This window comes from Alexandromys fortis, unplaced genomic scaffold (genome assembly GCF_014885135.2).
Source record: "Alexandromys fortis isolate MF-2015 unplaced genomic scaffold, M_Fortis_MF-2015_v1.1 scaffold_178, whole genome shotgun sequence".
Lineage (NCBI taxonomy): Eukaryota > Metazoa > Chordata > Mammalia > Rodentia > Cricetidae > Alexandromys > Alexandromys fortis.
In genome coordinates this window covers 1,197,854-1,210,091 of record NW_026068054.1, presented here as the reverse complement: position 1 = coordinate 1,210,091, position 12,238 = coordinate 1,197,854, and the positions used below count along the sequence as shown (strand labels likewise).

General features: G+C 43.2%; 1 protein-coding gene across 2 annotated transcripts in view; it reads right to left on the bottom strand.

Annotated features, from left to right (window-relative positions):
* Positions 1–7,838, bottom strand: part of Cnep1r1 (CTD nuclear envelope phosphatase 1 regulatory subunit 1) — a 13,557-nt gene extending 5,719 nt beyond the window's left edge. Inside the window, exons 1-3 of one of the 2 annotated variants that reach the window (XM_050119803.1) lie at positions 7,713–7,838; positions 6,805–6,876; positions 2,951–3,024 (exon numbers count right to left, since the gene is read on the bottom strand). In XM_050119803.1, the coding sequence (XP_049975760.1) occupies positions 2,951–3,024; positions 6,805–6,876; positions 7,713–7,737 (171 nt within the window). In that variant the 5' untranslated portion in view covers positions 7,738–7,838. The remainder of the gene's footprint in view (positions 1–2,950; positions 3,025–6,804; positions 6,877–7,712) is intronic. The other variant, XM_050119804.1, reaches the window with a different exon arrangement.
* Between the last annotated feature and the right edge of the window lie 4,400 nt (positions 7,839–12,238).

Sequence of the window (12,238 nt, the reverse complement as noted above, 5' to 3'; positions counted from 1 at the left end):
TATATATGTAATTTAAGGAATCTGAGGGGGGTTTGTTTGTTTGTTTTTTGGAGACAGGATCTTTCTGTGTATCCTTGGCTACCCCAGAACTTGCTCTGTAAACTAGGCTGGCCTCAAACTCAAGAGACCCTACTGCCTCTGCCTCCCAAGTGCTGGGATTAAAGGTGTGGCTGAAAATCTGAGCTTCATTCCTACAAGATGGCTATGTGCCTGGACAGTGTTAGCACATACAGTACTTTGTAAATGTGTGTATAGTCTGTTTGTGCACTCACTTGTTCCTCTATTACTTCCACCCTATTTTTTAGGATAAGGTCTCTCACTGAACCTGCAGTTCACTGATTGGCTGAACTGGCCGACTAGCAAGCTCTGGGATCCTTCTATGTCATCAACCCTGTCCTCCCCCAGCTCTAGGGTTACAGACACGGACTGCCACATCTGGTTCCACGTGACTGTAGGAATTATGAACTTGGGTCCTGATGCTTACACAGCAAATACTCAAATCATTTCTCCAGTTTTGATATTTTATAGTCTAAAAATAGTTTGTCATTTTACTGTTGCTATTTAGCAACAATGTCTCACCATGCAGCCCAGGTTGGCTTCTATCACTCAAATGTCCTGGTTCAGTCTCCCATGATGTCAAGATTACAGAACTGCACCCCTGGCTTTATGTTCTTACTTTAACTAGGGCAGTTGTACTAGCCTCCTTCCTTCCCTCCAGGGCGACAACCAATGACATCTAAACAGCAGTTTCTTCTTTCAGAAGTTTGCAGTATCTTTGTACTCCCTGGCTCTTGTATTCGTACCTTCTGCTTCAGACACAATTGCTGGTTAGAACTTTCATCAGGCTTGGGTTATTAAACACTGAAGTAAAAAGAACCAACCCTAAGGCTAAAAGCTATCTTCTCACCTAATTTAGAAATTATATTAACTACACAGTTTTGGGCCTATTTCCGATTACATTTAATTCTTCGTTTTATTAAGATCTCAACTAGCTGAAATCAGCTTATATTTTTCTCAATTAGAAGTAGACTCATTTCCCAAGATAGAACTTTTTTAATCTTCTTGCCAGCCTCATTCTACCCTCCCCTACAGATGAGTACCAAGTACAGCCTTCAGATCAGATTTTATAAATGAACTCACAGGAGAGTGTCCTGTCTGCCACAAAACCCCTTCTATTCCAACAACATCCTCCCCTGCTTCCTGTCCTTTTCCATCTCCCCTCAGTGAGAGTCCGGCGGGGGGGGGGGGGGGGTGCATCCTAAACAACCCACTGGCTGTCTGAATTGCCAACCAGATTGATGAAAAAGCCTTATCATTGGGCTTCCCCTTCTGTATAACTTAAAAAGTAGAACATAAATCTACAGATGTAGTCTACTTAATTATAACTACAGCCAGATGGTGCACTTTAATCCTAACACTCAGGAGGTAGAGGCAAGAGATCACTGTGAGTTCGAGGCCAGCCTGGTCTACACAGCAAGTTCCAAGACAATCAGGGCTGTTACACAGAGACACATTTTCATTCTCAAAAATAAAAAAAAAAAGGAGAGCCTATTTTTAAGAAAATCATAAGACTGAACTTATAGCTGGAGAGAGGCGATGAAAGAGAAGCCTGAGACTAGCCCAGTGTGGGGGTGTGTACCTAGAATCCTGAGACTAGCCCAGTGTGTGTGTGTGGGGGGGTGTACCTAGAATCCTGAGACTAGCCCAGTGTGTGTGTGTGGGGGGGGTGCACCTAGAATCCCAGTATTCGGAAGGCAGAGGCAGAGGCAGGTGGATCTCTCTAAGTTTGAAGTTAGTTTGGTCTATACAGCTACATAGTGAGACCTTGCCTTGAAGGAAAAAAAATAAAAACCAAAGAAAGAAACAAAACAAAAGAATGAAAAACACAAAACTGCAGATTTTCTTTTTTTTTTTTCTTTTTTCTTTTGGTTTTTTTTGAGACAGGATTTCTCTGTAGCTTTGGAGCCTGTCCTGGAACTCCCTTTGTAGACCAGGCTGGCCTCAAACTCACAGAGATCCTCCTGCCTCTGCCTCCCAAGTGCTGGGATTAAAGGCGTGCGCCACCACTGCCCTGCCAGATTTTCTAATAAAAAAAGATTGAACTTGAAACGAAAGTACAAGAAGAGGTGGAAACTTCAGAAACATTTCATCAAATAATTCTTCCAGAGCTAACATTATGAGATCTGATTTTGCATTTGGTACGGCGAAGCTTGTGCAGTGCCCAGCGGGAGTCCTCTCGGTGTTCTCCATATTAAACTACAGGCATAAACCGTGGAAGGAACAATGTGGAGAAAGAAAAGCTTTGCTGATTCGAGGAGCTGGCACTCTCTCTTCAATGACAATGAAAACACAAGGAATTAATTGTGACTCCAAAGATCAGGTCACCTAGAGATCAACTTATAACTCAATTCTGTCCACTTCACTGAGTTACGTGGCCTAGAGATCAGTGACTTGGTTCCTCCCTGATATTGGCCACCTGGTCTAATCTGTTTACCAGTGACATTTGTCTTTGTATCCTTTTCCTGGCATTTCAAATGCTTTATGGGATGCAGAAAGGTATTAAATAATTTACTAAATTACAGTATTTAAAATCTGGTACTGAACCAGGTAGTGTGGCACACACCTTTAATCCCAGCACTGAGGAGGCAGAGGCCAGTGGATCTCTGTGAGTTCGAGGCCAGCCTGGTCTACAGAACTTGTTCCAGGACAGCCAGGGCTACATAGAAAAATTATCTCAAAATAAACAAACAAACAAAAACAAAAATAAAGATAACTAACTCATAAAGTCAGCTAGAGCTTTACTTAAGCAAACAATTACCGAGCATGTCATTAATACGAGATTAAAGTCATTAGTAGCAGGCACAGGCAGGTTGGCATCGTATTTCATTATTAGCATCATACATCTAGTATCTCATTTAATCTGCTAAAGGTTTTAAAACAAAGTGTCTACCTTTTGTGTCTCAGGATCTATTAGCCAGTTCCAGGCACCAGTAGCTGTGCAGACAGACACCACTATAAGAAGCACTGGTGGAAGATAAACAGAAAATTAGTAAGCAAACACACCCTTCATCCCTTCACGTCTTGATACCCCTTCCATCGTTCCTGACAGACACAGCCAAAGAATGCAGCACTTGGTCAAACAGAGCAATGACTGGGCTCAAGAGTCAGACTTGCCATCTTGAGGAACTCTCTTCAACATTCTGAACCCTGGGAATGGGAGATTACAGCAACTTCTTCTTGGTTAGGATTCACGAGAATGAAGTCTAAAACTTAAAACCAAGAATCTCAAGCTAAGACTCAATGTTACAGAGCTTTCACTGTGGTTTTGCAGATCCTGTAAGCTCTCACTGAAAAGAGAAAGCCCTCCCATTTTCTAATGGGAGCACACAAAGGCCCCTTTCCTAGCCACACTGCAGTCCTGCTGAGTTAAACAAAGGGCAGTGTTGGAGTCACTGAGTGTGATGTCACTGGTGAGCAGACCAGTCAGTACTGGTTTTTAAAAGGGGAGTAAAGAAAGGACTTAAAACTGGGCGGTGGTGGTGCCTGCCTTTAACATTAGCACTGGGGAGGCAGAGGCAGGAGGACCTCTGTGAGTTCGAGGCCAACCTGGTCTAAGAGTGAGTTCTAGGACAGACTCCAAAGCTACACAGAGAAACCCTATCTCGAAAAATAAAAAAAAGAAAGGACTTAAAGAAATTTCTAAGGCTAGTAGAAACCAGAAAGGGTTAAGTTTTTTTCCCACTAAGCTTTTTTTTTTTTTTCAAATTCTACATTTGTTCAGTTGTGTGTGTGTATGTATGGCATGTGTGTGTATGTGTGTGTGCGCCATGGTGCACATGTCAAGGTCAGAGGTACTTGTGGGAGCTGGTTGTCTCCCTACACCAGATGGCTCCTGGGAATTGAACTCAAGTCATCAAGCTTGGCAGCAATCACCTTTACCTGCTTAGCCATTTGCTAGACACCCCTACCTTTTAAAATCTAAATAAATTATAAATTGAAGAATAGATAATATTAATAAAAAAGAACAAAAGGATATTGTGACTAAGCAAATGCTGTGGGACAATAGTCTGTACCCTGTCACTTGCAATATTTTTAATAAAATGCTGACTTGCCAGTAGCCAGGGTGACGGCGACCAGGCAGGAAGTAGAAGCATGGCAACAAGAATTATGGGAAGAGGAAAGTTTCAGTCTGCAGTTTTGACCCAGATGCAGAGGAAGCAAGATGTGTCTGCCTCACCAAAAAAGGTACCAAGTCATGTGGCTAACACAGACAAGAATTATGGGCTAATATAAGTTATAAGAGTTAATAATAAGCCTGAGATACTAAATCTCAGAGTCCAGCTTCCCACAGCTAGTCCAAAGCTGAGTGGTATACACATCTGTGGTCCCAACAATGGGAAGCAGAAGTAGGAGAGTCACTTGAGCCTAGTAATTGGAGGCCAGCCTGAGTAAGATAGCAAGATCCCATATCCAAAAAGATAAGGAATGGAGGGAGGAGGGGAAAAAAGACAATTTGTCTCAATATAGATGAGCAGAACATTCTCTTGGCTATATCAATGTTTTTATATCTGATCACATTTCCCATTCTGCCCCTTCCTGGGAGCAATAACTAGAACTCATTCAAATCATACTGTGTAGCCTTCACAATACTTAGGAATAGGAATACGCAGTAGTAAGGTAAAAGTCTTTTCTGGGTCAGGCTCCAAAGTATACCATTAGGCTGTATTAAACATCAACTAAGGAGGTATCAAGATGGCTCATCTGACAACAGGGCTTGCCATCAAGTCTTGTAACCTGAGTTCAATTCCCAGGACTCACAAGGTGGCTGGAGAAAACTGTCTCCCACAAATTGTCCTCTGACCTCAACATGGGCTGTGGCATGTTAGTGAACCTGTATGCAAGCACACATGCCAACAATATATGCAATATAATATTTTTAAAAAATATATTAAAAGAAATATCATAACCTTTGCTTTTTAAGTATCTGTGTAATTCTATATGTATGTACCTGCGTGTATATGGCCTGCATAGGTCAGAGGATTGTGAGTCACCATGTTGATGCTCAGAACCAAACTCAGGTCCTCTGCTGAGCCATCTCTTCAGCCCTGTTTTAATCTTATAAGTATAACTGAATGATTTCTTTTTAAAGCAAGAGCTTTGTAGATGCTAAGCACATAGTCTACCAGAGTCATCCTCAAGTCAAAATATGATTTTTCTTTTTTTGAAAAAGATTTATTATCTTAAATTATGTCTATTTGTATGTGTGTATCCATACAGGCTTGTGCAGATGTCTGCAGAATATAAAGAGGGTGTCGGATCCCCGGACTGGAGTTACAGGTGGCTGCCATGAGTTCTGGGAACGGGACGAGTCCTCTACAAGATCAGGATGCTCTCTCAATCACCAGCTCCAAAACAGGATTTTTCTTAACAAAATTATATTTCAATAGCTTGTAGGCAAATTGTGTTTTACTGGGGGTTTTTTGTTTTGTTTTGTTTTGCTTTTTCCTTCAAGACAGGGTAACTCACTCTGTAGACCAGGCTGGCCTTGAACTCAGGAGCTGTGCCTGCCTCTCTCCAAAGTACTGGGACCCAAGGCATACAGCACCACCAGCGAGCTGTTTAATTTACTGTATGAGACAGAGTAGCTCACTGAATCTGAAGCTCACTAGCTACTAACATTTTTATTGAGTGTTTTTTATCAAAGTTATAACATTTAATAAAAACATGTATCTTGGGCTGGAGAGGTGGCTCAGCAGTTAAGAGCACTGGCTGCTCTTCCAGAAGTCCTAGGTTCAATTCCCAGCACCCACACGACAACTTACAACCCTCTGTAACTCCAGTCCTAGAGATCTAGTGCCCTTTTCTGGCCTCTTTGGACATTGCACACACACATAGTAACACAGATATACATGCAGGCAAAAAAAGAAAACAATTATACACATAAAAATATGATTTTTGGTTTTTTTTTGGCTAGACAGTCCAGCAGATAAGAGCACTTTCTGTTCTCACAGAGAACCTGGGTTCAGTCCCCAGCACCCACACAGTGAGTGGCTTACAATCACTAGAGACTCCAGTTCCAGGGTATATGGTACCCTCTTCTGGATTCTGCAGGTACCTGGCATGCACACACGTATATGCAGACAAAACACTAATATACTTAAAACTTTTTAAAATATGTATGTATTTTCACAGAAAAATAAAAATTCAGCCAGGCAGTGGTGGCACACACCTTTAATCCCAGTACTTGGGAGGCAAAGGCAGGAGGATCTCTGTGAGTCCGAGGCCAGCCAGGTCTACAGAACAAGTTCCAGGACAGGCTCCAAAGCTACACAGAAACCTTGCCTCGGAAAAAAAGAAAGAAAAGAAAAGAATTAAAAAAAAAATCAACCATATAAAATAGTCTGTCCTTTTAGGGTAGCCAGTTATATTTTTTTTTCTTTAAAAAATCATTTGTTGTGCATGTAAATATGCATGACATGTACAGGCACAAATGCATGTGGAGGTCAGAAAACTCCGTGGAGTCCATCTTTCGTTGGCCATTTAAATGGCTTCTGAGGATGAAACTGAGGTCTAAACTCTACTGCATGCACCCAGGCCATCTTGCTAGTCCATAATTTTCTTTTCTTAAGCATCTCTTTGTAATACATTGTTGACTGTGTTAAGTAGCATATTTAAAAGGTGTCTAAACACAGAAATCTGATAGCTGAGTAAAAAAAGCCTTTATTAGTCCAAAGTATGAAATAAATTAGTAATAAAGTTATCAGCGGCACCTCCTTTTCCCCTAGAAAGCATTCGGCAACTTACTTCTCCAGCGTCCAGTGGCAGGTTGCAAGCAATGAATATACTCAGTAAGTCTTCTTTCGAAAGCCTTGAGATCTAGGCAAAGAGAATTCAGTTCTCTACCTACGCTTTCCAGTTTGAACTTATTAAAATGAAATTTTATGTCAATAACGGCTACAGGCCTTACACATCCAATCCCATACGTCATGCCCTCTTTGCTTATGATGACAGTTTTATGGACACAACAAAACATCACTTTGCTTTCATTCGAGCTTCTGGAAACCAGTTGGTCTACATTTAGAAGCTTGAAAAATAGTATAAGGAAGACCAGCCGGAGCCAAAAGCTGGAATCGGGGAGCTGCAAATAAAAGGAGCAAAATCCAGCTGCGTTCTGATTCTGTGCAACCACGAACTTTCTGTTGAAACATCAAAACCCATGAGGGTTGCAATTATCTGATTCAGGCCCTAGCTCTCATCATTAATGGATGGCTCTGTAGTATGGGACAGATAACGGTTGTACAAAGACACTCCCTCCCCTCCTCGGAACGAGTGACCGGTGATCGTCCCGGCAGCAGCGAGCACCTACGTCTTGGGCTGTGACAGGGCGCACCTCTGAATGAAGCGGGGTGCTATTTCCACAGTGGAGTTTTTGTAAAACTTTGCAAGGCCAAGAGCACTCCGAAACCCCGGCAGTTACCGGAAGCCAAGGAAGAAATTCGGGTTACGGCTCGGGGGTTGTCAGACAAAAAGAACATGAATCCGCACTCGACAACACGCAAGGGCTCGTCAATGAGAAGCCCCCCCCACCCCCCACCCCCCCGCGCCCGAGCGGGAAGAAGGTGGCACCCCTCCGCGGCAGTGCGCCCCGGGTCCCCGGCACGCCGCCCTCACGACCCCGTCCGCCTCGGGACTGGGCGGGCGACACACTCTACCTTCCGCCTGTTCCAGCGAGTTCATGGCGGGCGGCAGCTCCGGTCACCGCCGCGGCCAGGTCCGCATCGCAGCCCTCCGTCCCCCGCCCGGCCGGCAGCACCAACTCCCACCTCTAACCGCTCCCCTCGTCCCCTCCCCTTCGCACCGCCCCTCTTCTAGAAACGCTGAGTTTATTGGGTATCTTTGGTAGGCCGCTTAACTAAAGTAGTTTTCTATTGGCTAATTTCAGCAAACGCTTTCGGGGACCTAGCGTTAGACGTTCAGCGGGAAGGGCCAAGAATAGCAGGCAGTCGGGCAGGTATAGCCATGGCGCCGCCTGCTGCCTCGGGGAGGAACTGCATCCTGGAAAAGCGTACTTCATTTTTACACATTCCCTTGGTTTCTTTCTTACTTCTTTCAGTCTCTAAACAGTGATTGAGAGCCCACTACCTTCTGAGCAGTATTCTGGTTACTAAGAGAGATCAACAAGCTGTCCTTGCCCTCAAGGAACTAAGGAAAACTAAAATAATATTCAGCGGTCAGTAACCACAGAATAGATTTCCTTGACTAATGGTACCGCTTTCTTAGAAAGGCAACTCCTTAGAGGATTTCTGTCTTGGTTATTTTCTTCTCATGTCATCCGATATTCATAAGTAATAAAGAATGCAAAGTATAAGCCTCAGTAACTATAACAAGAATATGTACAAGGGGGGGCTGGAGAGATGGCTCAGTGGTTAAGAGCGGTGCCTGCTCTTCCAAAGGTCCTGAGTTCAATTCCCAGCAACCACATGGTGGCTCACAACCATCTGTAAAGAGGTCTGGCGCCCTCTTCTGGCCTTCAGGCATACAGCCAGGATATTGTATACATAATAAATAAATAAATAAATAAATAAATAAATAAATAAATATAAAAAAAGAATATGTACAAGGTTAGCAAAATGGATATTTGATTATAATGTCCTGCTTATTTCCTAGTGGTCATTGATTCATTCAAGAAGTATTTATTGCATGACACACTAAACATTGTATTTATCTAAGATACAATTATGACGGTGGTAGATAAGATTGCAGTCCTCAAGGCGAAAGGTTGCAGGGAGCAGTAAGCATGCAAACATTGATTGATTTTAGATAAAAGGAGTTCTGTGGAGGAAACAGATAATAAATGAGGGAACTGAGGGGAGTTTATTGCAAGTGTTGCAAGGACATTTGAGCTGTGGGCCCCAAGATGACAGAAAAGATCAGGGCTGAGCAGATCTTGAGCCATGCTGCCCTGTTTCCCAAATTGATATATTGTGTATTTTTCCTACGACTTCTCCCATGTCGCCTTTTTTTGTTACTGGCTTTGCACACACACACACACACACGCCTATAGTATATTCTCATCAAAATGCAAAGCATTCATACCTAACTCAGGATCCAGTAAGAAAAAGATTTGAAACAGTATGAGCTGTTCAGAGATCGACTGCACAACTGAGAAGGGTAAAAATGTGTTTGTGACAATTTTGCACTAATGATGGACGGGTGGTGGCGCACGCCTTTAATCCCAGCACTCAGGAGGCAGAGGCAGGCGGATCTCAGGGAGTTTAAGTCCAGCCTGGTCTACACAGCAAGTTCCAGGACAGCCAGGGCTACACAGAGAAACCTTTTTAAAATAAAAATTGTATATAAATATATGTAAAATGAAACAATTTTTAAAAAGCTTGTATTAATAACAATAGCCCGAGTGTAAACTCTACTTCAACCCACCTTCTTTGTCTTTCTCCTGTCTTTTTTTTTTTTTTAAGGAAGGAAGGATTTATTTTGGCTCACGATTTTCAAATGTTAAATTTTTTATTTTATTTTATATGTATGGGTGTTTTGCCTGTGTGTATGCCATGGACCACTTGTATGCCTGGTGCCAGCAGGGACCAGAAGAGTTGTCAAATGGCCTGGAGCTGGAGCTACAGGTGGTTGTGAGCTGCAATTTGGGTGCTGGGAACCAAACCCGAGTTTTCTACAAGAGCATCCAGTGGCTTTAAGCCGTGAGCCATCACAATTTTTTAAAGAGATTTAAAATTTATTTACGCAATTATGTCTTTACGTCACTTGTGCACAGATGCCAGATGAGCCCAAAGACAGATTCGGTCCCCTGGAACTGACCTTGCAGAGTTCTGAGCGGCTGCATAGATCCTGGGAACTGAATTCGGGTCCTCTGCAAGAGCTCTGAGTGCTCTTAGCCTCTGAGTCATTAGTTTAAACTTTAAGGGTAAACCATTAATCATGACCAAGGAGACATGGCACCGGGCACCCGAGGCCGCCAGTGAAAGTGCATCTTGTAGTTAGCTGCAGTGAGGAATGCTGGTGTTCTCATGTCTCTTTGGCTCCGGTCTTCCATTTCCGCGTCTCCGATTCTAATTCATCAGTTTGTTTCGACACACAGGAATACCTAAAGAATGGCTATCATGAGAGCGACACTCTCCTGCGGAAGGGAGAACAATTGTCTACTCGCCCCAGAAAAGGACCCGATGAAAGGGCAAAGCAAGGATAACTCGGGAGTCTGACTTGGTGAACCAGTAAACTCATGGGGGTACTCGTGGTATAGGCAGGAGTATAGCTGGGGGTACTCACAGGAGTATAGGCATGGGTACACAGGAGTATTGCTGGGGGTACACAGGAGAATTGCTGGGGGTACACAGGAGTATTGCTGGGGGTACTCACGGGAGTGTGGGTGTCTGTTGTGGGTATGTACATGACTGTAGGCACACTCAGAGACCAGATTCTCCTGTGGGGAGTTCCCAGTTGGCGCTGAGAACTGAACTCAGACCCTCAGAGAGAACAGTGTACTCTCTTAACTGCCGAGCAGGTCTCCAGTTCCAGTTCTGGTGAGTTGGAAAAACTGGATCCAACTGTCTCTTGTCTCCCAAAAATGTACCTCATTGGTAAACACACCCACAAACTGAGAGCCCAAGAAAAGAAAGACAGTCCCTTAAGCTGGTGTAGATATTCTTTTTATTTGGTTTTGTTGTTTGTTTGTTTTTTTGAGACAGGGTTTCTCTGTGTAGCCCTGTTTGAGAAACCCTGTCTCAAAAAAAAAAAAAGAAATGGAATAAAAGAAAAAAAAGACAACAATTTACAAGAAATGTTGCTAGGGTGTGGGGAAAGAAATATGTGTGTCTCTGTGTTGATATGTGCACTGTGTCCTGGTGCCCCGGAGGCCAGAGTGTCAAGTTCACTTAGAGTTAGAGTCACAGGTGTTTGCCAGTCACAGACATGGGTGCTAGGATCCAAGCTCAGTCCTCTGCAAGGGCACTGAACTGTCTTTCCCACCTCGGGGGAGGAATCTTTAATTATCCACTGTGGGAATGTAAGCTGGTACGGCCACTATGAAAACCATGTAATAATTACTCAAAGCCTTGTGATGGTGCTGCTATATGATCCAGCTCTGCCAACTTTGAGTGTACCTGAAGGGCTCTGAGTCAGGATGCCACGGAAATACGTGTGCACCCATATTTATTACTAATAGAGCCAGCTTAGAACTCTATCAACAGATTAATGGGTAAAGAAAATGTGGTACACAATGTAACTTCATGTAGGTGTACAATTGTATGTTGGTGTACAAAAGAGTTCCACAATAGCCCTGAATGGAGTATAACAAAGGTTTATTTATTTGATGATAAACTCACAGAAAGGGTAATGATCTGTATTCCTCTGCATGCCAATGGGACCTGGAACCAAATCCAGCAGCCAAGAGGCCCACACAATCTTTTCATCTGCATTTACAGTGCATGAGACCCCGCCCAAAGTGGGCCGGTATCTTAAAGGCTATTGACTGGAGGAGTTCCCATAGCACCTCCCCCTTTTGTCTAATTAAGAGAGTTTTAAATCTAATACAAAGCTATATACAATAAGAACAAATCAAGTATTGTCCAAGGAAAAGAAGAGGCAAAACCATACATAAAAATTAGAATTACAGCCGGGCGGTGGTGGCGCACGCCTTTAATCCCAGCACTAGGGAGGCAGAGGTAGGAGGATCTCTGGGAATTCTAGGCCAGCCTGGTCTACAAGAGCTAGTTCTGGGACGGGCACCAAAGCTACAGAGAAACCCTGTCTCGAAACACCAAAAAAAAAAAAAATTAGAATTACAGGGCTGGAGAGATGGCTCAGAGGTTAGGAGCAGTGACTTTCCATCCAGAGGTCCTGAGTTCAATTCCCAGCAGCCACGTGGTGATTCACAACCATCTGTAATGAGATATGGTGCCCTCTTCTGGAGTGTAGGCACACATGCAGCCAGAACATTTTATACATAATAAATAAATAAATCTTTAAAAAAAATTAGAATTACAACCAGCATGAACAACACCGAACAAGAAACATGTGCTAAATGTTTTAATAGTTATCCTATTCTAAGGACTCTAACTCTTATATTAAAAACGGCTTGGCTAAGTCATGAGAGGAAAGTAATCTAGTCTTTAACCCTATCTTAGACCTGAGAAAGGAAATAATATGACTTGAGTAGACAGGAAGTGCAATCAAGCAACTTCCAAAAGGTGCAAGAAATGACAGAGAC